The 26889-nt window shown below is 42.6% G+C and overlaps 1 protein-coding gene across 10 annotated transcripts in view; it reads right to left on the bottom strand.

Annotated features, from left to right (window-relative positions):
* LOC124062917 (myelin transcription factor 1-like) overlaps positions 1-26889 on the bottom strand; it is a 100559-nt gene that overhangs the window by 11875 nt on the left and 61795 nt on the right. For 7 of the 10 annotated variants that reach the window (XM_046396011.1, XM_046396012.1, XM_046396005.1 and 4 more), the window contains 11 exons: positions 18268-18374; positions 13405-13459; positions 11670-11700; positions 10539-10601; positions 8852-9234; positions 7289-8452; positions 4886-5020; positions 4030-4120; positions 3678-3794; positions 1201-1415; positions 150-331 (listed from right to left, as the gene is read on the bottom strand). In XM_046396011.1, the coding sequence (XP_046251967.1) occupies positions 150-331; positions 1201-1415; positions 3678-3794; positions 4030-4120; positions 4886-5020; positions 7289-8452; positions 8852-9234; positions 10539-10601; positions 11670-11700; positions 13405-13459; positions 18268-18374 (2543 nt within the window). Of the gene's footprint in view, positions 1-149; positions 332-1200; positions 1416-3677; positions 3795-4029; positions 4121-4885; positions 5021-7288; positions 8453-8851; positions 9235-10538; positions 10602-11669; positions 11701-13404; positions 13460-18267; positions 18375-23675; positions 24030-26889 lie in introns of those variants that run through there. The other 3 variants (XM_046396015.1, XM_046396006.1, XM_046396007.1) reach the window with 3 other exon arrangements.

The following is a 26889-nucleotide window of genomic DNA, read 5'->3' as shown; positions in this document are numbered from 1 at the left end:
AGAAGAAAAGGGCAACACTTTACAATAATAACATCATCCACAAATACTGATTCATTTCTAAGTTATTTTTTGATCACCTAAGCACAAGGTGATGAGGGATTTATTTCTCATATTGTCATCGTGAACATGGAAATAGATAGTCTGTTTACTTTGTTTTGGGGTTTGGTGCTGAGGTTTTCAGGTTTCTCCCAGCAGCGTGTAGACAGGTTCAGGATGGCAGTGGCAGCCATGTGAGCAGCCTCAGCATCATGTGAGTAGTCGAAGGAGGAGCTCTTCCCGTAACCATGGAGACTGAGGCTGGGTGATGACGACTTGGGGAATGAGGGCTTAGCTGTAGGAGGACAAAAAGTCAACTTTCAATCAGGTGATTACAAAAGTAGAATATAAGAGAGTGGAGAACACAGTCAAGAATGGTACATTGTGCATTTATTTTCCTGCTGGGAATACAACCTTAAATGCTTACTGTGGTAAAGTAATTGAAACTAATGTAATGTAAGACATTTTAGGAAACATTCTGATTTCTTGCTGAGTTAGATGAGAAGATCAACATCACAATCGTCGATTTATGTTAAACATAAAGCTAGTGCGAGCACCTAATTAGTCACAAAAACAGCTAGCTTCAAGTTCAAATGTAAGAAAATCCAAACCCAGTACCTCTGAAGTTCCCTCACTTAACACATTAGATTTCTGTTGTGGTGTTCAGTTATCTGTTGCACTATTTTTTTGGACAGGAAGTCACTGCTCCCAGCCAAAAAATAGAATAAATAACTCCATGTAAATCTTGTCATTTTTATACTTTGCTTTTAGTACAGATTAAACAATCATCATTATTAGAGAGAGGCAGGGTAGCTATTTCACTCTACTTCTAGTCTCTATGCTGAGCTAAGTTAACTGCCAACCCATAAAACAACACCTGCAACACCAGTTTTTAAATTTTTACATTTTATATTTTGCACGGATTAATTAAACCAGACATAATTCATTTCAGTTAGAATTCGGTCTTTACATGCAATATAAATTCTGGCTGTAGCTGCATATTATTAGACAGATATGAAAGTGCTATCAATCCTCTCATCATCAGCTTCCAGCAAGAGAGTGAATAAGCATGTTTCCTAAAATGTTAAAACGACTCCTTCAACACAATACCAACAGTAGAATAAACAATCAGAGCCACAAAAGAAACCAGCAGCCCTCACTTACTTTTGAAGGCTTTGGGTGAGGTTTCGCTGGTGGGCATCTTTGGAGCAAGCATACGCTTCCCGAACACTTGAGCGTCAAAGCTTGCATAATCAAAGGACACCTTGGAGTACTTCTCCAGCTCCTTGGCCAGGTTGGCACGAGGCGTGGTGGGTGCCATGTTGGGCCGGTAGCTGCCATACTGGGGCACCTCCAGCTGCTTCACAAAGCACATGGGCCTGTGACGATAGAGAGGAGGTATTAAGAGAAAATAAAGTCTGAACAGACTAAACTAGAATAGAACAGGCTAAAAAAGATGTGAAATAAAACAGTATTTATGCAATAAAAAGTCACACAAAAAACGTAAAAACCAAATAGATGGGAAAAAGAGAATAAGAGAATGAGAGAGGGGGATGGAGTGACATAAAGAGAGTAAAGATAGGGGCAACAGTGTACTTAGCAGGAGTGCAGCAGGATTAAAAGCTCTCTTATCAGCAGAGGGCAGATTTGCATGTTGTACAGCATGGAATTTATGAGCTCTAAGCCCTCTCGTTTTCCTGGAGAGCCTGGGCTTTTGTCAAACCTGTTGGCGTAAATCCACTGATAGACCAGGGAGAGGCAGAAGGGTGGGGAAGAGAAAAAAAGAGAGGAAGGTGGAGTGGTAAAAGGGGTGGGGGTGGTGGACTTGGGGAGTGACCTTTCTCATCTTTTTTACTGAAACCCGTATCACAATTTCTGGTGTCAATAAACTACATGACCTGGCCTATAGTGGGTCAGAGGTGGCACACAGTGGCACACAAAAAATACAAGCTCACATCTGGAAGAGGACTTTCATAGTTTCACGGTAAAAACTTTCTACCACTGATCACAATGGGATTTTTTCCTTTTTATTTAGTAAACATGGATTCCTTTCGAAGATGACGAAGTCTTCAGGCATACATAACATAACAAGACAACCAAGCTCATTTTAATAACAATCTGAGACGGAAAAACAAAGCAAGCCTTATTATGTTTTAATCCTTGATGCTTTGTCTGACCACTGATGAGGTTTTCCTCAAGGAAAGCAATTATTTTTCCTATCCCTCCACAATGCCCCTACAACTTGCATAATTAGCTTATCAGCTGCATTATTAATTAAAATACCAATGAGGAAGAGCACAGACTTAGCATAATACCACTGTCTGGTTTGAGTTAATTATCATTCTTCTGGCCATGATCACCATGCCTGACCAGTTGGGGAGATGAGTGGAGATAAAGAGATCTCAGTGTTTGAGGTGACAGTAATGACGGGACCACCCAGACTGATTGCTTCAAGACTTTCTCGTTATATCGAGCCATTCAAAGGGCTGCTTTACCTTTCGTGAGAGGCACAATAACCAAGGTCAGGATTGTCTCTGTGGTTTCTATGTGGCTCAGTTGTAAACCAGCTAACCTTGAGAAGGTCTCAGCTGTGTGGGACGAGAGAAATGCTTTTATGTGGGCTAGGTGAAAGGTTCATTATGCCCAGTACGCTGTCATTTACCATTGTAACTATGGAGTCCCAAATCTGACAAAATTAAAGAAGATATCACATGTGCTAACAATAAAAGTGAATGCATCAAGTATTATACTATTCATGAAATAATTGAAATGGAGTGTAAAAAGGAACACTTTTCATTACACAGTTTGTGGATGACTGTGTGGTTAGCTAGCCAGCCTGAATCTGCTAGGTAGCTGAAGTGAACTTTAACATAACTACACCAGTATGGGTAACGTTAATTATCCATTTTCTGCATACTCCTGTATATGCCCTTTACATTCAGTACATGATAAGAGCTAAACAGTAAAGTTTTTCAGCTGGAAAAAAAAATCACTGACTAATGTTTGCCAGTTGACACTAAACACTATTAGGAATTTTGAGTTTATCATTAAGAAAAAGGAGATTAATCAGGTACACTTAAAAATGTTAAGATTGCACAATAAAGTCCTAAAGTTTCCATTGTCATGCTTGCTGAAGAGAAGAGATGCATCCTTAAAACGAGTTGAGCCCTGAAACTGATGAAGTCCTGAAGCTGGGGAATTTCATCTTGTTTATTGCTGACAGAAAGTGACACAGTGGCTGTTTCTTCGCTTCACTTAGGTATTCCTGCAACTAACAACGGTAGGTAATGGAAAACAATCTTTTGCAGAGTGCTTATGAATGGCTAATCACCATAAAAAGTGGTTTAGTTGGGGTAAGGCGAATTTTAAAAGCTTTTTCTTTATAAAGTATGTCTTCTCTTTTCATCTATTTATCTTGGATGGGAGATTCAAGGACAAATAAAGAACAAGTACTACACTCCATTTTAATTATGTAATTAACAGTATTATTAATTAATGCATTCAGTTATATTTTTTATTTGTCTGATAACCATTTAGCCTGTCATCATTGGGGCTCTATACTTGAATTGAATGTAACAAGGTAAAAATGCAAGGACATTTAAAATTCTATGTATATGATTAACGCTGTTTTGATCACACACCTTAACACTCTGTCGTTGGGACATCCTTTAAGGTGATCACTGCCTGGCTGAGAGAGATGCGGCTTATCGTGGCCCTTAGAAAGCTTCTCCGCAGCAGCAATGGGGCATCCAGAAAGACTGGAGGAATGGAGGAAGAGGAAAAAGAATATCAAAAGGAGAGCATGTTGCTGACCATGTGAATCTGCATCACACTTGCTGAGGACTGGCACATTTGCAGTCCTGCATACATGACTACACAAGCTTGCAAATACACAAACTGAGATGCTACCGTGTGCACAACACTGCAGAAACATAGAGACTCACACACAAAAAAAAAGGTCTGCAAAGATACTAATCCGTAATGCATGAATACCTGCGGTGTGTGTTACGGTTGCTGTTAACATGGCCCTGACCTGTGCAGCCAGGAGTTGGACACTTCAGCACATTCTCATGCATGGCTAAAACTGAGGAGAAGACACAGTAAATACACATAATCACAAGAAAATATCATCGCAATATTTTGTTTTGTAATATTGTATCGATTCACACTATCAATTTTTAATTATTATTTAACAGTTTACATGCAAAGAAATGTGGCAGTGGTTCATTTTGTGTTGTGTTTAAACCCCTTTCAGCTACACATTGCAATCTGTCTTCAACCATTAAACTCTTTCACTTCATCAACAACATCAACCGAGAGAGGAAGAAGTAAGCAAATATTGCTAACGTAAACACAAAAATCAAATGCCTATGAAACAATACCGTACAGTACATTGCACAGTAACCCCTGTATTGTGATATGTATCATATCACTTAATTCTTGCAAGGACACTCCCCTTTTGCCTACTATCAGCAACAAGAAAAATTAACAAAACTGGACTATATTTAATGGACGTGTGTTCAGTGTTAAAGTAAGAGGTATAAGAACTATCTTTACAATCACCAACATTAAAATCCAAAATCAAAATAAATTAACTTTTGGGAGCATGTCACCTGTTTTTTTTTGTGTGTTTGCTGTGTTGTTTGTTTGTTTTACTTGTCAACTTCTTAATGCCTTACAGTGAGATATCTAGCCACTACTTTCCTACAGAAAATAATGAACCCTGGAAACCCTCATGATGAAACTGGGACTTCTGTGAATCTAAACAGTAAGGAGAGGTAGTGGGTTTCTGTCACTTTTCTTCTTTTCGTGATTATTTTCATCTTCTAAGCAGCTGAAGAAAACTCACTCTCCGGGGGGATCCTGTCCTTGTGCGGACAGCCTGACAGGCTGCGGTGGTGGGGGTATAGACCGGTCACGTGACCAGTCCCATCACACCCCGGGGTGGGACACTTGATCTCCCTCTTCTCTGGCCTGCTGCTCTCTGGATAGAGGAGGACAGGAGGGTAGTAGGATAAAAGAATGACAAGAGAAGAAACAGAGTGACGAGAGGCATGAGGAGAAGGAAAGAGAGAAAAGAGGAGAGGGGAAAGTGGGATGAATAAGGAGGACAAAAGCAAGTGGTTAATGCCATCAGACAGTCTGCTTGGCTGAGCATGAAATCTAGACATATTTCAGACAACTGTACCAAAGCAGCACCAGCTGTATCTGTTCCTCGTGTCTTATGTATCTTTGTAAATGCACACCGTGTTTTAAGCATTTGACTAAATGCCATTTGTGTTTCTGTAAACGCTTACCAAGATGAAATACTATCAAATGTATGAAATATTACAGCTTTTTCAAAGTTAACCCAACAAAGTCAACCTACTAAACTGATTTTCTGTTCCCCTGCGACACTCATCTGACATTTTCAAGAATCTTGTTCAGATCTCAGAAAAACAACACCTAAAAATATCAGGAGGAAATCATACAACTATAATTAACACAAAATCAAAGATGCCTAGTCCTCCCTACTGCTACTCAAGGTAGGCCAGTCAGTATCGGTCGCACTGGAGAGAGGAAAAAGGAGCAAGAGGTAGTGCAATGCTCTATTGGCCTTCAAATTGAATGTTAACGAGACATGCATCTCCTAATTAGCGTCGAGCAGAGCAGGAACGTCACCACAGGAGGGAGTTGAGGCCAAGGAGAGGGCAGCACTACCAGGCATGTAATCACACTACCGCTATACTGTGAGGAGCATGACAAGTGGGCAGCATGCCAACTGTGAAATACAAGGCCCGAACACATGCAGCATGTAAACAAACACTCTGACTGTGGAACAACCTGCACTCGTCCTCTTTCTCTCTAACGTGTTGTCATCTTTCTTGTATTTCCCCTCCCTCCCTGTTGTCTCTTCTCACTCCCTCTTCAAGCACTTCCTCTCAGCTCTTCATGGAAGTCTATTCAGCTGGAACCACTTCATTCCCATCACGGTGGAGGAGGCAGGATCTAAACGGAGCTCTGTGATTCATCGCTGTTTAATTGGTACACTGTGTTTATTTGTACGTTCTGCTCCCCACATTAAATTCAGCACATGACACCTTGTGCTGCTCTAGAATGTAATTTTTTGTAAACTAATCTACGTGGCACAGTCATTTCTGTGTAAATTATCATATAGGTGGTTTTGCATGTTTGGTGGGGTTGGGTATCAATAGCTTGACACCCTAAATTTCAAGTAGGACTGAAACTTCTCCAATTAAAAAATATCTACATTCGATCTTATTTATACCCAAGTCTTGAAAAAAAAAACAGTTTATTTTTTATTTGTATGGTTTTGCTAGCAGTCCATCACTGCAAACGCTAAGCAATTCAATGAGTGTGATTTACCCAATATCACAGCAGCTAAAACCCACGTGGTGTGGTGAAGCTGAGCATGGTGTATTTAACAGTTAGCACTTGCATGTCGAGATGCCACCAAAATGTTTTGAAAGAATGGCTATAACACACACCTGTGGGTCCGATAAAAATACATGTACAAAAGCAGGAGGATTATGTCAGGAGAAACTGAGAATACGGGTAACATATTAAAGCAACGCATCAAGCAGGATGGGCAGGTGCCTCAATGGCTTCTTTGACACCACTGTCATGTTCTCAAAAGGACATGTGGCAACTGTCCATTACTCAAAGTAAGATCTACCAGGCCAAATTACTTTTGTGTGCTCAAACTTCTTATTTTACCTCATGTAATGCTAATGTCCTTTTTTTGTACTTTGTTTTTTAAGTAGAAAAAAATGATGAAATAAAGCACACACAAAGCAAACAAAGCACACCCAAGCACTGTTGGTATTGTCATTTGTTTATAATACTCTTCCCTAATGTTTAGAGCACTGAATACAAAGAGAGATTGTTACTCACTATGTTCAAACAGATTTCTTACTTCACTGTTTTCCATGCCTATCATTATGGTACAAAAAATAACTTTGAAACTTTCTTGAGATAGGTAATCCATCACAGTGAACACATTGTCTCCTTCTACTCTTTCTTTCGCTTGTACAAAGAAGCTGTACCATCAGCAATTCAGTCTCAAATGTTGGAGTGTCCTTGAATTTACCACCAAGGTGACAGCCCTACTTGCAGAGGCTTAACCATGTGTAGCTAACATAGCTTTAGCAAAATAAAGTATGCTAGATGTTCCTGATGCTTTGTCTATCTTCATCTCTTAGTACACATTGTACTTCTGCCCTCCCCTCTTAGTTTCCTCACCATGCCCTACCTTTGCTTAAGTAGCTCTTGCGGATGATGTCCAGGTGCTTGGGCCTGTCATCCATGGTAATGTATCGCTGGTGGTGGATATCTGGGGCACAAAGCAGCTCTCTGGGCCCGGCTGGCTTCACTTGCTCTGCCTTCATGGCGATGGCTTGCTCCAGCAGGCCCAGGTTCCCTCGGGTTATGTCAAACATCTCTGACTCGTCCGTCACAGTGGAACGCTGCGACAGGCTGTCTTCATCGTCACGCTCGTCATCCCCATCCATATCATCAGTGTCTTTCTCTGACTTATCTGAGTGCACCTCGATAATGTCGGGAGAGGCTGAGGATGAGGCTTTGTGGATTTTATAGTTCTCACCTCTGATGTTTGGAAAGTAGTCCTCAAGCGGACTGGCCCCGTGGGAGCTGTAGCTTAAAGCTGGACTGGCCTTGTAGTTTTGAAGTGGGCTACGTTTATGAGAGTCATATTTGTCAAGTGGACTGGCTCGGTTGGTGGAGTAGTTTCCAAGGGGACTTGCCCTGTGTGATTTGTAGTCCTCTAGAGGACTGGCTCTGTGGTCTTGAGCCTCGATATGTGTTCCCTGAGCTGCTGCGGTGCTGGTGATGGTGTGGATGGCAGTTGGCACATCAGAAATGGGCAGAATGTGTTTCACTTCCCTGTGGGCTTCCCCATCTTTCTTTTCGTCCCCATCTTCTTCTGCTGGAGTACCCTGCCGTCCTGGCACTGCCATCCCTTCTTCCTCTTCCTCCTCCCCTTCATTTTTGATCTGTTCATGGTGAACATCCTTGGGCAAATATGAGTAGTTCTCCTGACTACTGTGGTTGCTCCTGTCTGGGCACACTCCTTGCTCTTCTTCAAACTCCTCTTCCACGACTTCAGCTACATCCCTCTGTAGAACAGATGACTCTTCCAAAACTTGAACTTTGTGTGCATCTGTCATGTCCCCCTCCTGCTCATCCTTTACTTCTTCACCCCATTCGGCTGCAATATCCTCCCCAGTCTCCATAGCAACAGGCTGCTGAGTGGCCACAGTTGGAGCATTGTTGTTGGAGACTCGGCCAAGGTGGAGGAGAGAATTGGCCACCTCTTCAGCACTGTGAGAGAGAGACTGACACTTGGCTGTAGGTGGCGCTGCTTCGAGCTCAGGCTCAATGATCACACACTCTTCTTCTGTGGAAACAGATATGAAGAGGTCAGAACTGTGACTGAGAATCATGCAGTGAGCTAAAGCTGTTGTAAACAATATCATCTTTGGCATTTTCCTGCCTGCTAAGTAATTCACATAATGACATTAAAACACCTGCTGTGACAGAGTCTGTGGATGTAAATTAGCTTGCTGAAACAGAAAGAAACACATTCACAGTCCTAGTGCCCCCAGCGGTCATTATTAGGCATGGCAACTCACCTCCTGGAATATTAGAGATATGTGCTGAGACTTGGTTTTGGTGGATTAATAGAGATCACTTCATTTCCCCATGATCTTATTTGTGTTTTCCTATTCACATCTAGGAATCGCTTGGCTACATTATTATTATTATTGAGCTTTATTAGGGTAAAAAAAAAGTCTACCTTCATCCGCTGCAGATATGTTCTCGTGCTTCTGATATGTCTCTTCTTCATCACTCTCTTCTTCCTCTTTCTCATCCATCTGTCCATTTGTATGTCCATCCTGTGTCAGGTCTTCTGTCGTCTCCTCTCTCTCCCCCTCTACAACTGGCTCCCTCCCCTCCTGTCCCACCCTCTTGGTTTCTCCTGCTCCCTGCTCATCCTTCTCTCCCTCGCCCTCAGCCTCACTGCTGGCGTCGCTCTCTGCGCTGAAGCCCTCGTCCAGGGCCAGCTTTAAGGGATGTGCCTTCCTCTTGGAGGCCGGCGGCTCTGCATCCTGCTCCTGCTCCTGCTCGGCCTCTGCTTCCTCTAAACGGCGCTTTCTGGCTATGGGGCAACCCAGTACGCTAATGGAGGGAAAGGAAGACAGAAAAGGGGAAGAAAGACCAGAGAGAAAAGGATCATGAATACCAAGCAGGGCCGTAATGGGAAATCAAAAATGCACTCTAACATGTCCAATAAACCCTCATACGCCTCACCATGTCCATGAGTGACTTTAAGCAGCATAATGGAGGGTGTGTGTGTGTTTTGACATGAAGAAGGATGGAATGGTTCTTTGAGTAGAGAGTATGAGTCAACATGCGGCCTGGTGGGGGCGCCATGCTGGCTTACTCAGACATCACAACCAATCTCAGCCAATTGACTGGAACGTTTAATGAACAACTTGTATGGAGAGGCGGGCGAGGCAGCGGAGGGTGAAATCCAATAAACTCCCTCTTACTCTCACCTGGGAGACACCAAGGGAGATTGAGGGACGATCTATAAACAAAGTGCATCTGAAATTGCCTGCTGAACGAATACACATGTAAACAGATAGCTAATATCTGCCCCTTCAATAAAAAGGAGTCACAAGCCAGTGAGCCGCCCCGAGTCTCACAAGGTCTCTGAGGGTCAGCGACGCATACGGGGAGGGAGGGAGAATAAAGCTAGAATAAAATCTGAAGAAAGCACATTTCACTGCTGTACACTGAAAACTTTATTTGAGAACTTTAGATTTAGAGGCTCTGGCAGATTTGTGTAATATCAAAAACAGCTATTGTCACTGGCATGTGGTAACTCAAATTTAATTAATAAGGTTAATCATTTTAATTTCCTGTTTATTTCTTGAAAATTTCTGTTTTTTCTCTGTGTTCAAATTTAATCATAAGTAAAACAAAAATCATCAATTGCGTGCTGACTGGTTAGTCAAGTCAAAAGTTTCTTTTGTTTGTTTTTTAGGGGTCAAAAAGGTAGGGAACCACTGCTCTTATTTGCATTAATTATCCAAATGTGCAAAGGGTGTCATTTAAAAGCATATTAAGAATATTTTTTATTAATAGGACTCTGCTTTACTTTGGTCTCAGTTCTAACTAATATGCTCTCTTCAGCATCTCTGAAAAAAAAATGTGAGCAGTATCACTCTTACATTTGCAGGGTAACAGCTTAGAAAATCTCTGTCCAAAGATAACATGTAGCCTACCATTATTTTGTATTGCTTTAATAGTCAAAAATGACAAAAACTACTCCTTTCTTCCTTTAAAAAAGTGAAACGATTCCTTTAAAAAAGTGAAACGTGATTTTCTCTACAATGCCAATGGTGTGGGGCAGCGAGGACAAAGAAGACAGACAGACAGAGAAGGAAGACAGAGGGTGGGTTTTTAATCTGCCCTACCTTCTGTGTCGTGAGTATCTCCCACTGATATGGCCAGAGCCATTGCATCCAGGGGTGGGGCAGCTGGATGGGATGGATGGAGGTTAGAGATATGTTTAAGACATGGTGCATTTTAGTCCCTATGCAGAAGCAATGATAATCTCAAGCAACAAACAAAGCAAATTAAAATAAGGAAAACAGGCAAAGACATGCAAAGTGAGCACACACACCATAAAATGCACATGCTCCATGTGTATTTATTCGCTCCATTTGTCCAGCAGACACACATAATGCAGGTGGCATCAAGCGAGGCAGAACATAATATTGTATGTCGTACATCAACTCTGGCCTATATCCTGTTAGTATGAGCGATAAGGACCGGCGGAGACCTGCTGTAATTTCCCCTGCTCTGCTCTCTTCAGCAGGTCTCCTTCTCTCTCCTCTGATCCAGGTTGCTATGACCCCTCAGGACGGCTCACTTCAATTCTCATTAACTTCCCTTAGCAATTGCCCTTTATTACTCCAATTATCCTTATTATTAATTTCACTTATTAAAAAATATTGCATTTGTATTTTAAATGAGATGTTCGCTGGTCTCCCTGACACTTTTTCTTTTCTCTCTTCTTAGTTCAAAACTGAAAGGTGATTTTGGAGTGCTGAGCACAGATCAATGCTCTGAGGTGAAGTGTGACAAAATGAGAGAAGATGGAAAAAAAAAATAATTTAGAGAAGGCAAGGGAAGGAGGACAATGGGCTTCATGACTGGTGAGGCCCTAAAAGCTGCCCCCTGGGTGTGAAAGGGGAAGAGGAGAACTGAGAAGACAGGGCAGGGCAATCATCGCCCTTCACCATCCTCTCTCCTCATGTCGTATCGTTCGATCGGATTGCAAAAAGATCATACGCCCCTGTCATTGCATCTACTGTATGTGCTCATGGCTGGAAATAGCAAAAGCTTTGAGGAATCAATATAAGCCAGTTATAGGCACTGACCATGAACTGAGAAGTGTTGATAAGAAATAAAAAATAATAATATACACCATCATCTAGAGAAGCAGGGAAAGTGAGGCTATGAGTGCCATGGGGGGTGCTCTGCAATGCACATAAAAGAACTTTATGAAAAGGATTTGCACAAAGATGAAGGTGTTTCCTTACCTCAGCTCTTGTCCTACGAGCTCAACAGGAACTGAGATACAGGGGGAGAGAAAGAGGGGGGAGGAGAAGAAAGATACAGGGAGGGAGAACAAAAGGTGAATGACTGCTCAGAAAGCCGCTCTGCTAAAAGAAACTCAGATCAATAAATCACAAATGCATACGAATCCCACGAGGCTTCCTCATAGAGGCTTACACACTGCTGACTGCATGATGAGGTGAATAAAAAAAACACCTACACACTCCTGAGCTCACAGGCAAGCACACACACACATCTACATGTAACTATACACACATAGAAAACACATGTTCACAAAGGCCAGCACAAAACTAACAGCAGTGTAAGTGCTGGCTTGCACAAACACATTGAAACAACATAAACACAAAGGAGAAAAACTAAATCAGCCAAATTGCGTTGTGCTCTTCAGTAAAAAAAAAAGTGACAATTATATGCAGACTTCAGCAATAAAACTTGATTAATTGTTGCACAGTTATCATAATTGGGAAAGTGAAATTCAAAGGAAAACTGCCTTCATCAGTAGAAAACAGGCCTTCTTTCTGGGACAACTTATAGTAATTGCCTTCAAAACATAAATCAAGCTCTGCTCACAAACAACTCCCAAAGACACACACATCACTCTCGGCTGGCCATAGGCATCGATTGGGAGTTGAGCGATAGAATGAGTTTGGAGAAATATCCTATTTTCATTTGGGGCTGAACAAGAAAACAATACGATCCAGGAGAATTCAGTTTGGGCTCCCATATCACATGCATTAATCACATGTCAGAAGGACCCTGGGTATCAAAATACACTTCGAGAGCAGAAAACACACACACTGGCGTACACACTGAGATGCGTGTGTGCGCAGAATGTCAGTTTCTCAGTCTTTCATCATGCAGTTAGAATGACTGGACGCCTTTCTGCGCTCTGAACACCCTGTGAACTGCTGTTCTGCTGTCTTGCTTCTAAACATCAAACACACACACACACATGCGTGCACACACAGAGGACAATATGCCTATATATACACGCATGAAGCACGTTTTCACAGCTACACACTAAAAGTCATTTATTTTCACATTTGCTGACAGACTCTTTATACACACATGGATGTCAGTATCCACACAAACATGCACACTGTTCATGTACACATCTGTAAATGTTTTTTTTCTCATACATGTCTGTTTGCTTTATATCAGAAGTACATGGGCTCGGAAATCATAGAAATCATCTAGACTGCTTCTCTTCTGTCTGTTGCCAACTTTGCTCCCTAGGCGTTTAAAGGGACAATTCACCCCAAATCAAAAATACATGCTAGTTCCTACGTAAAACTGCTCCAAAACTCTGCAACTCACACTGAAATAATCTAGATGGATAAACAGCAGTACAGACAAAAGGAAAAATAAGTATTATTGGGGGACAAGGTTTGCACTGGAAGCCCACCTTCAAAAAAAAAAAAGTCTTAACTGAGTCCAACAATGTGCAAAATTTTGTATTGGAAATCTGGAGTTATGAGATTCAGTGATTTCCCGTGAGGTATGTGACTGTGATTGAAGGATCCTTGAATCCTTGAAACATGAAAACTGCACCTGTTCAGTGTTCACATTCATACAGACACACTGCTCAAAAACACACACACTCCTGTTCCTGTGCATGTGTATTAAACTTTGTATTTGCATGCATGCGTGTGTGTGTGTGTGTGCGTGTCTGACATGATGGACAGAAATGACACTCACCTCTGATTCCCTTGGACCGAGTGCGAGTTCGCTTGTCATCACCCTCCACACTCATCTGGGATGAAGGAAAGGCAGAAATGACGGAGAGGGAGTGGAGTGAGTAAAGGTGGAAACAGAAAAGACCATGTAGACAAGAAAAGAAGGGGGAGAGATAAGAGAGACCATCAGTGGTAATTTCTCAATGCTCTCACTGTATTTCGCTACACATCCACAGTTAATTGTCTTTTCTCTGCTTCAAAAGAGCTGCTATCATAGCCCTCACTCAGAATGTTCCCACTGAAACACACCAAAGGTAATACTGACAAAAGAGACGATCACATCTGTAATCCTCATGAAACAGTGCTCCCCCATCCCTCCTCACCCTCCTCTCCCAAAAAAAAAAAATAAAGGACACATTGAAACTACTGTACTGCTCACTTTGTCAAGAGAGAAACAGAATTTTCAGATCCCCTCCTCCCCATCTTCACCCTACACACACCTCCCATCGCTCTCCCTATAATTTCCTGCACCTGAATGGTACACATGATTGCATGCTGTACAGAGGCAACAGGCGGCCTACACAGGCCAGGGCCCCTGCAAGCAGAGGGACTGACACTCATAACTATGCTGAATATAATAATAAAGCAAAAACACAAAGACTGCAAAAAAAAAGACACAGTAATAGCCCTTTTATGAAGCAAACTGTGTGTGTGTGTGTGTGTGTGTGCCTACGTGTATCGAGCCCACTGCTTACTCCTGGCTCGGCTTTTAAGCCACAAAGGAGCAGGTGTTAACCCTGCTGCCTCAAATACACACACGCACACACACACAAACACAGTGACCCTTGGCCACACCTCCTCAGCACCACCTCTGAATGCTCAGTGCTGCTCTCAGTGCACTCTAAAGCTATCAGATGCTTTTTAGACACAATGCAGCCATTAGCTTTGATTACTGGACTTTTTTTTATATCACAGACCCCCACCCCCAAACCCTGTCTCACACTTCCTCCCTCCTGTACACTTCCCCTCCCCCCACCTCCACCAAACTCCACCTTTATCCCCCCAGCCCCCATCCCCACCCCTTGCCCAGGCACTTAGCTGCTTTGTTGCTTCTCTATAGTCAAGTTGGCACCGCCACTGTGGGATTCAAACAGGGCAGGCTTTGTTACTCCCCTTCTTTTTTACCTCCTCCCTCTCTCTATTTGGCAATACCCCTTTCCTGCTAATAGACTACTTATGAAAAGAAGGAGGTACGAGGGATGAGAGGAAGATGAAGCACACTGTTGCTGTTGTTGTTAAGGCCTTTTTTTTTCCCCGAGGATGGTGCGCTTCATTCATTACCATTTAATGTCTGGCCGGAGGTACAGGTGCAGGCACAAGTCCCTCCTTTCCTGTGTGCGTCTGCGCCGCCTTGGCCTGCTCCTCTCTCCCTCTCTCTCTCTCTCTCTCTCTCTCTCTCTCTCTCTCTCTCTCTCTCCCTCTCACTCATTCTCTCCTCAACTCTTTTGATCAAGCGCTGTTCATGCAGAAGTCGTGCAACAAGCAGCAGCGTTGTGCCCTGCCTGCAGGAAGCAGTTGACTCCTGCGCTCCACTCACAGTGCTGTGTGGGAAGAGGAGCAAATGAGTGTGCAGTGAAGAGTTTTTTTTTTGTCAGTATGGTTGTGCTTCCCTTTGTATGCCTGCCTGTGTATAGTTCAAAGTCCACTTCCATACACTTAACTGTCTGCACTTCTTTATATACAAGAAGCAGTGGTAGAATGTAAGTCCTGTAATTACCAGATTTCTTGAAAAAATGACCAGGGCCTTTATTTACCTCAGCAGCAGGGGGCACCAGGCCAATACTGCAAGTAGTCTTTCCCTGTTAGCACAGTATGCCTGCAATACTACAAGATATAGTTTGGCTGTGACATTACACATCTATGCCAGCAGTGACTGAAATGCCACATTGAGATTTAAGATATGATGTGTACATTGTTGTACATGTACATTGTACACTTTGCTTACCTGGCATGCACATTATGTAACAGGCACCTGGACTTTATCCACCCATGTATTTTTTTCCCCTAGTCTTTATTTCTTTGTGTCAGCCATACCCACAGCCATTATTAGACCTTTCATTTGAGGAAATAAGCAAGTTTAAATTTCCTTGAATGCTTCCATTTTATACTATTTTATATTTCTAATAGTATTTTCTATTGTATTTTTACACAAACTGCCCAAGTAGTTAAAAAAAAGTTTAGATATTATGGTGCGTTAAGTGTAATAATAGACAAATGACATGATGTATAATAAAACAACACTTAAAATAACAGAATAACAAGTTAGAAGAACAGTGGTTGTTTATGTGTATGTGAAAAGGCTGTAGAGTAGCTCATCTAATTTGCAAATATGAAGTAATTATAAATAATAATAATTTTAATAATTAATAAATAATAATTTTAATAATAATAAAGTAAAGAAATTCAAATTTGAATAAAAAAAACACATATTGATATCAGTTATAACATCATGACATGTAAAAAGTGGTTACCAAGCCAGCAGTGAAGTTGAAACTGTTAGCTAAAAGTTGTGGTAAAGTGAATGAAATGAATTAAATGACAGTATTAATGGAGGAATTAAAATTAATCTAAGCCTATATAATTACTCCAAAAGTGACTGAAGTAAGTTTGTGTGTGTGTGTGTGTGTGTGTGAATGAGCCTAAAGCACAAAGTCCTTCTTCATGAACAGATTACATACTATTCCATTACTCCTGTACTTTTTCATCTTCCTGCCTTAGCCTTCTCCTTATTTTGACAGTCATCAGATGAATCAAAACCTGGACTGAAAAGAGATCCTACTGCTTTCATGTTTGCGTAACCATAGTTACACACATTTAAATAGGTAAGCACATCTGAGTTCTCCTCTGTTTCCTGTCCCTTTTCTCAGTTCCAGCTCATTAAATTTGTATGAACACAAAGTCACAGCGAGTGAATCCAGATGCAGCCAGGCAGGCATTCACCTGATTTTCCTAATCTCTTTCAAAGGGCCCTTTTTAATGCAAGTTCAGAACTTGTCCTTTACCTTATTGTCTTTTACTTAGACTCCCTGAATGGTGTATGTAAGTGGGTCCACACAGTACCAATGTCTTATGCAGAACACATGGAAAGAAAAAGAGAGAAAAGAAGAAAATGAGAGGAGGCAGTGTGTCCTGATGTGTGTGCCTATGCAAAAACCACTACGTGGAGAAGAAGCTTGTGCGTATGTGCTGTGTGTGTTTTGGGGTTTAACTAGTGTGAAATGTGGTGTGGAGTAGCAGCTGAGGAAGAAGAAAAAGAAGGAGGAGGAGGAAGAGGAGGAGGAAGACGCAACTCATCCCTACTGGCTGTATTGTACATTATCAATTATGTCCTTCTTTGTGTGCGACGGTCGGAGCACGAGGGCCCAGGCTCTACTCTGCATTCTGACAGCTCTATGTAAATGGCTGGCTGGGGGCAATGACTTCAGAGAGAAGGTCACCCTTCGTCCCCTGGTGCACATAAATGACTCTTTTATTCATTTTCAGGTTTACAAGAGTAGAGGGAAGGAGGGGGTTAAGGTGGGGAGGAGACAAACAGAGGAGTAGGAGAAGGGTGTCACGAAGACTGACATCTCCAAAAATTACCTGCGGACAGCAGCTGCCAATTAGAGGCGTGCTGCACAGTTCCCTCGACAGGCGGACCACGCTGAGCAGCCTCCATGTTAGATCACCACACGGTGAGCCCTTCCACAGTTTCACTTTAATAATTCACACAAGGCAGGGTGGAGTAGTGAGGAGGGAGGAGGGGAGCCAGCATGTTTCTCACTTTATATGCGAGAAAGACTGAGCATGTGTGAGCGCATAATGGGTCAGTGTGATCAAGTGTGCTGTCAGAGGTTTGCCATTTACAGTGTGAGACATCCTGACGTGATTCCAGTGTTCAGAACTATACATCTTTTAGCTTTAATCCTCAGTCCATTTCATTCATCTCAGTCCGATACACAAAGATAATAAGAAGGTTGTGTGACAGGTATCATAAGTGCCAGAGCCGCTTCACATGATGTAGTATTGAAAGCAACCCCTCCCTCTTCTCAGCTCCCTCAGCAGCAGAAATCAAACCAGATCAATAAAAGTCATCTCTTCAGATGAACCGGAGCCATCAGGGGGAAGCAAACTACTTTTACTGGGCCCAAGGGAAAACAACCCCCCCCCCTGGGCTCACCACCCCGACTTCTCTCTCTTTCAATCTCCCCTCAATCCCTCCATCTCTTTGTCAAGTGTCACAATCTCAGTTGTGATGCACAGTGAAAAAGCACCAGATGTTTTCAGAATAGAGAAATACACTTGAAATTGTTGCAGTGTTTGGGTCAGAAACATTATATTGAAGTACAAAAAAAAACACTGAGACGGCTTTATAATTGCAAGAGAGGGTTAACAAAGAGGAAGAGAGGTAGTAGAGAGGAGAGTATTTTTCTACTCTGCTGATAAGGAGGAATATCATGGACAAAAAAGTATGAGCAGCTCAAGGACATCCTTTTGAGTTACTTTTATCATTATGTTTCAATACAAAAAAGAATCCTGTGAAGTGAAATGAACTCAGCACAGGGAAAATGCTGAGCTATGCCATGCTGAGCTTAACTAAACTGAACTAAGCTGAAGGGGCCGGGCCAAGAGGGAGATTTGATGTGCTGTTTGATTCATGTTTATCTGTCCAATGTGGCCATCAACACACACAACCCCCAACCCCCACACTTTTTCACTTTGCCTGCTGAGTTAGGGATTGGGGAAATGCCCAGGAAGCAAAATCAGGTTAGAAGGGGTGTAGGGGCGTGGTGCGTAGCGAAGAGGGACGGAGGCAAGGAAGGCGCTGCGGGGTCTTGTCACTCACCATGATTGGTTGACGGCTCTGCAGTCTCTGGGAGGCCTGACAGCGGCTGTTGGTCCTCTCGCCTCGTGTCCACCGCTGGTTCACCAGCTCACCCCGAAACTCATTTTCTAGCACAAGAAAAGATACAAGAAACAAGCGAGGAAGGGTAAGATTTTAGGAAAAATTAAGAGAAGGTAAAAAGTAGGAGCGAAGGACACTTGTCAAATGAAATCAACAACATCAGCAGCAGTTTGGATAAAGGAAGGAAGGTGAGGGTGGGGGTGCTACTTTGAGGTCGGAGCACTCGAGCATGCTGCAGACACTCCTTTATTAACTAAAGGAACACTGTGTATGCTTTACACACACACACACACACACACACACACAGATGCATGGTTAAGTGCCCCAGCTGGGGTCCCTGTCAGTCTGCTATTAGAATCAATCAAATTTGCGCATTTTTATCGAGCTTTTCAGGGTGCATATATAAGCAAATAGGGGGATGGGCAATGCAAGAGGAGAAGGGGTGAAGAATGGCCAGTAAATAATGAATCATACATAAATCAAGCCTCTTTTTCCCCCTCTCTCCCCCTTTTTCATCAAGGTAATAGCTCCTCACTTCATCTTCCTGATTGGCCAGGAGAAACATACTAAATCCATTACAAATCCCTTTTCCATTCTTCACGGAAGCCTACGTTGGTAGAGGTGTTAAACACAAAACAGAGAGTTGTCCCAACAGTAAACGTCACGTGACGTCGTATTTTTTTCCCCCCTTCATTTTCATGTTCAGGAAGAGTGCAGAACATTTTTCCGCGAATGCTCAAGGCTGAACTTTTCCGTTAGTGCAGCCTGAAACATTTCAGCCGCGGGACTCCAAAACAAGAGGATGTGGCTCCCTCGCTCTGCCCTCCACTCTGTCTCTTTATGAATCGCTGAGCTGGTGCAGTGAAATCTGATTCTTTTTCATATATATATATATGTATACAGAAGTGCCCTTGAGTTTACAGTGACTCCTCCTTTGTATGGGCAACCTATCCGTCTGTCCTCAAAAACATCTTAGAGAAAAACACTCAAACAGACCACGGTTTAGGTCAGCGCACTCTTAATTCAGTCGACTGAAAATTTAAATTGAAGCAACAATATTGTGGAAGAGTAATCATTCACCTATTAAGATTTACACAGTATAAATGTAAGGCAAAAATATTTGGATTATTTGAATTTTGACACAAAAAAAAATGAATGAATGTTCCAAATTAAAATGACCGCATTGATCTGGATCTTTCAAATCACCTGCAGCAGTCTGAAGAGGCAACAAAACATAAAGCTCTTTACACTTGAACTTGAATATGAATCCCTGGCCTTTGAGAGTGCAAGATGCATCTGTCCATCTCATTTCATCCCATCTATTATCTCTAGCTTTTCATCTCTCCTCTTGTTGCTTTCAAAGATACAGTGAGAGTTATCTTCTCTGCACATACTGTCCTGTATGTGAACCCACAGTGCATGCAGAGTGCACGCTAAAAGCAATGCCAGCCAGTGAGACAACAAAAGGCTGCATGTCCGTATCTGAGGGGTCCCAAAGCAGAACCCCCCCCCACCTCCCCGGCACCCTTCATCAAAGTCCCTTCTCCACGCCCATCCCTACTTTGCCCACTACATGCAAACCTCACCAAGCCCAGCCAGCACTCTGCAAAATGCTTGTTTATCAACTTTCACTCCCTCAGTGAAAAAGCGATTACAACAGCACTACTGCTTGTCTGCATCTCTATCTCTGTCTCTCTGTCTCAGCTATCTCTGCTTCCAAAGCATGCAAACTCTTTCTTTTCTCTTTTTTTCCCTCCTTTTCGAAAAGTGAAGTGAGCATCCATTCTTCATTGTTAGTTTGGAGAGGCCAAGGAGCTGAGAGCCTTTCCCAAATGCCAAATATGTAACAGCGCTCTATTAGGACACGTTGCCTCAGGCCATGTGTCAGTGTCCCTGCTCACTTTGTTCAGTCCTGAGCCACAGACGGAGAAAATACATCTTTACAAACGGTGTAAGATATCTGATTGCTGAGGTTTAAAAAAAAAAAAAAATCGGATTATTAATCACAGAAAAGGTGTTGTTTTGTGTGAAAATCGGAACATCTGGATCCTTCACAGCTGAAAAAACATAAAACTAATTTGAGTTTTATCTGCTCAGGATATGTGCTCCTTTATTCTTTGATCAGCGGCAGCGCATTCCCACCTAAAAGACTTGCATCTCGTTATTTTGCAGTGAGAATTGAAGGAGTATGAGACAATTAGCTGTTCACTAGGGAGGTTTGGTTAATCAGAAGCGAGGGGGGGGCAGGGGTAGAAAGATGAATACAAAACAAATGGATAAAAAAAAAAAAAAAAGGATTTTACTGCCAGGATTGTGCGATTGCATCCAGGCTCACACTTCTGAAAGGGAAAGTTCAGAAATTTGTTTCTGTTTTCTGCAAAAAAGGAACAAAATCAACTCATTTAGTCTATAAATTTATGGAAACAAAAACTTTTACCAAGAAACAAAGTGCAGGCTTGAGTAATACCATTATGGGCAGGCAGCTTACTGTACTGGGACAATGGAGCAAAGAGACCTAAATCCATAGTTAGATTAAATACCAGGGTGAACTGTCTGTAAAAGTATTAGTGTCTATACAGGGCTGAGGCCAGCTGTACACCCCTGGTCCTGTTAAGCAGGATTTAGAGACAACTTAGTGTGATTAGAGTGAGTCGGGCAGAAGAGACAGAGAAATCAAAAGTTGTGTTGTGGGATGGCCTCATTATACTCGCTGGTTTCTACAAAAAAAGAAAAAAAAAATAAGAGTTACCAGATTGTCTGGCAGATGTGAAAATTGGATTTCTGATGTATGGATAACCAGAAAAAATGTCATTCAGATAAGTTGTCTGACCCTCATTTGAGTTTCCACACTGCAACCTGAAAGTCAAATAAAATAGAGCACAGTTAACTACAAAAGGGCGCTCTTTTGTCAGAAACACGAGCCAGTGTCTGTGAGGTGGTCTTATCGCTTATGGGATGGCAGTTTAGGGGGCGGGGGTGTGGAAAAGAGGGTGCCATGGTAACCAGCTTTTGGAGGAGCTCCCCTGAGGGCCACCCTGACCTCAGCATCTCAGAAACAACACAAACATGTCATCGCAGCTTATAAAACATCATGCCAGCTGTAGAGATTTGTGCACCTCTGTGCCTAAAGCAGCACTTTGTGATGTTCTGAACAGTTCCGCATGTCATGCTTTTCTGTCTGAAAATTAATGCATATTTGGCTCAGGTCTACTTTTTAATTAATTTTCATTTTTTTATGTATTTCCCTTTTAACACGGGGCATGAAATTCATTATTTCCAGGCTTTCATTTTAAATGCCTCCTCTCCATTGAAAGCCTGGCCGACCCTGACCTTTGCTTGTATTGCTTAGATTTCTGATAGGCTTTGAATGACGAGGGTGCAATTTGGCCCCAGCTGCTCCTCCAACATGTTTATTGCACTCCCTCCTCCGGCACCTGCTGTCCTCACCATGGGCTATTCAACCCTTCATAAATAAAGAGGTTTCCTCCTATCACAGTAACTTAAAAAAAAAAAAAACTTCCTATCAGGGCCTGTGCTACATGCAGCTATAGCCTCCACTGACAGGATAAGGCACCAATAACCTAATTCTGTAATCCCCTGAAACTAGGCTGCATTTCAATGGAAAAGTAAACAGGAAAAAACAATAGGTGTTTTATCATTTCTGTCTATGATGCATTACATCTTGAGCTCAGATCTCATTGTAAATGAAGCCTAACAATAGCAGCAGAGTAAAGGCTCCTTCTGTGAATTTTCATGGGCTTCATGAACTAAACCGCCTTAAACACAACCGAATCCTTCAAAAACTGTATTTCGAAGCTGCACGGCCTGGCAGAGGTTTGTTTTATTGCAGACAGTGACACATCATCATATACTCCACCGTTAACTAAAGGCAAATATCACTGCAAAAAGGCGTTAAAAGAAGCCTAAATCGGGGAAGTGAAGTTAGTTCAGATGGTTTCACCATAGCCTCCTCCGCGCCTCCAACCCTCAAAGACTATCCAACATCTAAACTAAAGCCACTTAAGTTTCTCATTAGAGCAGCGCTGCTCAGCGATCAAGCGACATTGAGCAGTCTTCCGGGCTACTACAGCGGGGATGGAGAGCAACTTAAAGAGCGGGTGACATAATACTCTGTGTATCATCAGCATCATCTCTTTCCTCCATCTTAGGACGCAGGTGCTTTGACAGACCGTGGGGCGCACACACAGCACATTACGTGGCCATCTAAGCAAAGCAAGAAGAGGTGGGGGTGGGGGGCGAAGGGGGGGCGTAGTAAAGAAAAACACAGGCTCATATTATGCACCGCAGCACAGTCTCGGGGTGAATCCGACAACAGCACTTGAAAAATAGGGCGAAAATGTGCAGCTCGTGCGCGGTGTTTGTTGCCAGCGCGCTTCTGAAGACTTTGTTTAATCTGCGCACCACTAACGGCGGCTGACATTTGAAGAGAGCATCTCTGTTTTTTGCTGCAGAGGATCAAATGGCCAACCCCTCCCTCCCTCCCTCCCTCAAACACACACTCACTCCATCCATCCATCCATCCATCTGTCCGTACATCCCCACACACACACACACACACACACAAACACACGGGAGCGCTGCTCAACGCCCACTGTAACATCGCAATAACACAATTTAGTAGTGAACTCCGTAAAGACATGGCGCTTTGCTGTCAGAAAGAGGGGAACGGCCGGTGTAGCGTGTGGTACAGAGTGGCGTGGCGTGACGAGCCCAGGAGAGACAGAAAGGTGAAACTAGAGGACAGAGTGAAGAATACACTTCAGGTATGGCTCAGCTCGCCAGGAGAGCATTTACAATAATATAATACAGCTCATTTTAAGACCGACTGTGTCCAGCACACGGATAAAGTGTCCAACAGAGTGGCAGAGAAGTGGGTAAACACACACACACACACACACGCACACACACACCACCGACGTTCTGAGAGAGCGCCATAGTTGGTTTATCCCCACTTATTATGAGGCACGAGTGTAAATATGAACAACATCTGAGGGTAAAACAGCATCCCCTCTATACGCTTCACTATCGTCAGCGGCGCGTTTTGAAAACGTCAATAAATGGAGTAAATAAATATAGACTTTAAAGGGAAAAAATCAGATCAAAGTGTTTTAGGGATCACAGCTGTGAGTAAGTTTGAATTCACATTCGAGGGATCACACAACACGAAAATGTGAATAACAACATTAGTGGCCACAAAAATCAGTCTGTCGGCGATGGTTTCGGATACTACAATGATGCGGGGGAAATCAAAGTTACGCAAACAACACCTTAGATTTCGACTTTTAAAATTATAAATCCATATGAAACATAAATTCAGTTCCCATTACCTGTAGTCAACAATATTTCCGCTGGGCTTTGGCGCTGTCTCCTTGCTGTGTTTTGAGAGTTCGCGATTCGCTGTCAAGTACTTTGCTAAAAAAAAAAAAAACCAGAAGATATCCCGAGTAGGCTAAAGGTTTTTTAAAAAACCGACCATCTATCCCGTCACAAATGTCCAGATGTGAGAAATAATTTGAGCGAGCGAAGGATTCCGGGCGGCCTCTCCTCCACAGCGCACCGGCGCACGGCTCCGGATCGAGGCGTTAAGATGTTACTTGTTTGTAAGCAAAAACATGGCTTCATTTGCCTTTGTCAGCGAGAAAAAAAAAAACGTAATATTGACTTACCTTTCCCTCACGAGCCATTGTGCCCCCCTCATTCCCTCTCCACACCCCCCTATCTCCTCCCTCCGCCCTTTGCCATGACATCACGGAAGCTGTAGTAAAACCTCCAGCATCAGATGGGCAGGGCTTGAGGTGCCCCCCTTACTATACACTAACTCAATGGGCCTATGTACACGCACACGGCCGCTTTCTCTCTCACTTTGTCCCTCCCCCCTCTCAAACACATACATCATCCGAACCAATGAATCTGACAACTTCAGCTAGATCTTAGCATGCCCCCCCCCCCTTGCATGGAGCATATGACAATAAGTTCCCATGCTGCTTCACTCTCCAAACAGTTTGGAGGTACGTGGTGAGGAAGCCTGCCAGAGCCTCGACAGGATGAGACCAACACAACGTTAGAGCTCATGTTTTATACATTTCACTCGCTGGTAAGTTCTACATGGTCCGCAAATACATTACAGGGGGGTTACGGCTACTGTCATCCTTAAACACCCCTCACCCCTACACACACACACACTGGAAAGTGGTACCATCCAGTAATTCATTCAGGGGGCAGTTTTTTTTCCAGGATTGGGAATTGATGTAGTAGTTGTGTGCAGAGTCAGTGTATGTGTGGTGCTGACAGCATCTGATAATCCCTTCGTATGGAAAGTGGGGTTTTAACGACATACAGACAGAAGGGCAAGTTTCCAAGGGAGCTTCGCGGAAAATTATTTATACTCTGGAGAGGTGAGGGGATGGAGGTGCGATATCAACCTGAATTATCACTGAAAAACAATATCCTACAGAGGAATTGGATTGAGAAAATATTAGGATGAAATTGTGCAAGGTTTGTTTGGGCGCCTGCGGGAGTTTTAAGAAGAGTGATCAGTGCCAGTCCCAGATTTGTAGATAGTATTTTTAGGCTCATTGAGAGACTGTCAGCGCAGCTCTAAACAACAAACAACTAGTCTTAATAGTGCAACTTGGAGTCATTCCCAAATGTTGCTCACACCATGCTTTTGCTTTGCTGTTTTGAAACCATTAGTGGAAATGACAACCATTCATTACAAGCCATTTGAGAATAGTCCCCACAAATGCCATCCTTTATCTGCTGTCTCCACACCGCGTACGCAGGGAATATTCAAAAAGCCCAACCTTCAGCTTTCAGAAATTCTATTAAATTCTTATCTCTTTGCAGCAGGCTCTTTTTGTGCAATCCCATTGTTATGCATTGGAGCTGAAATCAATCACCGGCCGTGCATGCCGCATCAGTATGATTTCAGACTGTGAGCGCACAGAGAGGATTCACACAACAACAACATCGACTGTCAAATAAAACCAAATGGAGAAAATAAAAAAAAGAAAAAAAAACTCGACCCCTGATCCAGCAGAGGGGACCACAGAAAGTTCGAGGTCAGGGTAGGGATGTGAGTGGAGAGCCCCACAGCAGAGCAGGCCAGACTAAAACACACAGCACGTCTGAGGGTTAGACAGAAGATAAAAAGTATCTGTTTGAAACAAAACCTTAATACATACTCAAGCTGTCATTATATTTTCCCTGTGGTGAGATTTCAGGACTACAGACAGCTCCAAAGTGCAGCTGTGTGTGTGTGTGTGTGTGTGTGTGTTCAGAACTCTGGACAGCTCCGGCCCGGAGAGTCTCTCAGGCCTGCACAATATCTTACATAAGCTATTGTTGAGTCAACAAAGGCTTTTGTCTGCATGCTGTTCTCACTAAATATCTGCCTCAGTAGGTGTATCATAAGGCTGACTTTAATGCTTTTACACCAAACTATTTAGATTTCATACATTTATTTACATTCGCTACTAATCTGATTACTTTATTGCTTAATTTCAAGTCACTTTTTTAGATTTCAATTTGAACGATAAGACATTACTATTGACATTTTAAGTGTGAATAGCTGCTTGTCACAAAACTAAACTAAACTAAACTAAACAGTTAATCCTGAATTGTCACGACTAAATAAAACAAAGCTGAATCAGAGTGACGTGTATAAACTCTTTTTTATTTCAAGTCGCTTGACTTTTTTTATATTTCATTTCAAATAAACTCAATTTTCCCTCATTATAAGACTGAATAGTTGTTACCAAGCTGAACTGAAATGAAAAAAACAAAACTTTAATAAACATGAATTGTCACAAGTAAACTAAATAAAACTTAAGTGAATTAAATTTCTTCCAAATAGTTTCAGTTATTTTACATTTTATTTTTAAGGATGAGCGGGGAAAACTTCTTTTTCCTACAAAGTGTGTTTTGTGTGAAACTAAACTAATTTCCACTAAAGTAAACTCAAATCGGCCCTACTCTCATGAACCATTACAACAGGCCTAAGTTTACTTCGTGCTCCAACACACAATTACCACAAACTAAACTAAACCAAAACTAAACTAAACTGAAACCAACTTAAAATAACCAAAGCTTATAATCAGATGAAATATGTTTGTCACAAAAGTGAAACCGATAAAATTCAAAGTGAATTTCTGAAAACTAAGTCTCAGACTCAGCAGTGACCCAACAGACGGCAAATCAGCTGGGAAAACTTTCCCCTCTGTTGTCACAAAGTGTGTGTGTGTGTGTGTGTGTGTGTGAGTGTGTGCAGATGCAGATGGCAGAGGCCTGCAGCACTTTAATGCTTTCGTCACTTCAGACTATAGCAGTTGAATGGTGGCTATATTGTGCAGGCAGCCAGTATAAATATTACATGGGGCAGCAGCTGACTGAGCGCTGAGGTTGGGACCGGGGGAGGCCCCTATAGTCCCTCGACAGATGGAACAAGCCGACAGACTAACACAACAAAAAAGTTTTTAATAAGCCCGCAGCTTGGCATTGTCCCCACGGTACCGGGGCCACACGGTCCCCTAGGGGACCAAC

This window comes from Scatophagus argus, chromosome 8 (assembly GCF_020382885.2).
Source record: "Scatophagus argus isolate fScaArg1 chromosome 8, fScaArg1.pri, whole genome shotgun sequence".
Classification (NCBI taxonomy): Eukaryota; Metazoa; Chordata; class Actinopteri; family Scatophagidae; genus Scatophagus; species Scatophagus argus.
This window is presented reverse-complemented; position numbering and strand designations above follow the sequence as displayed.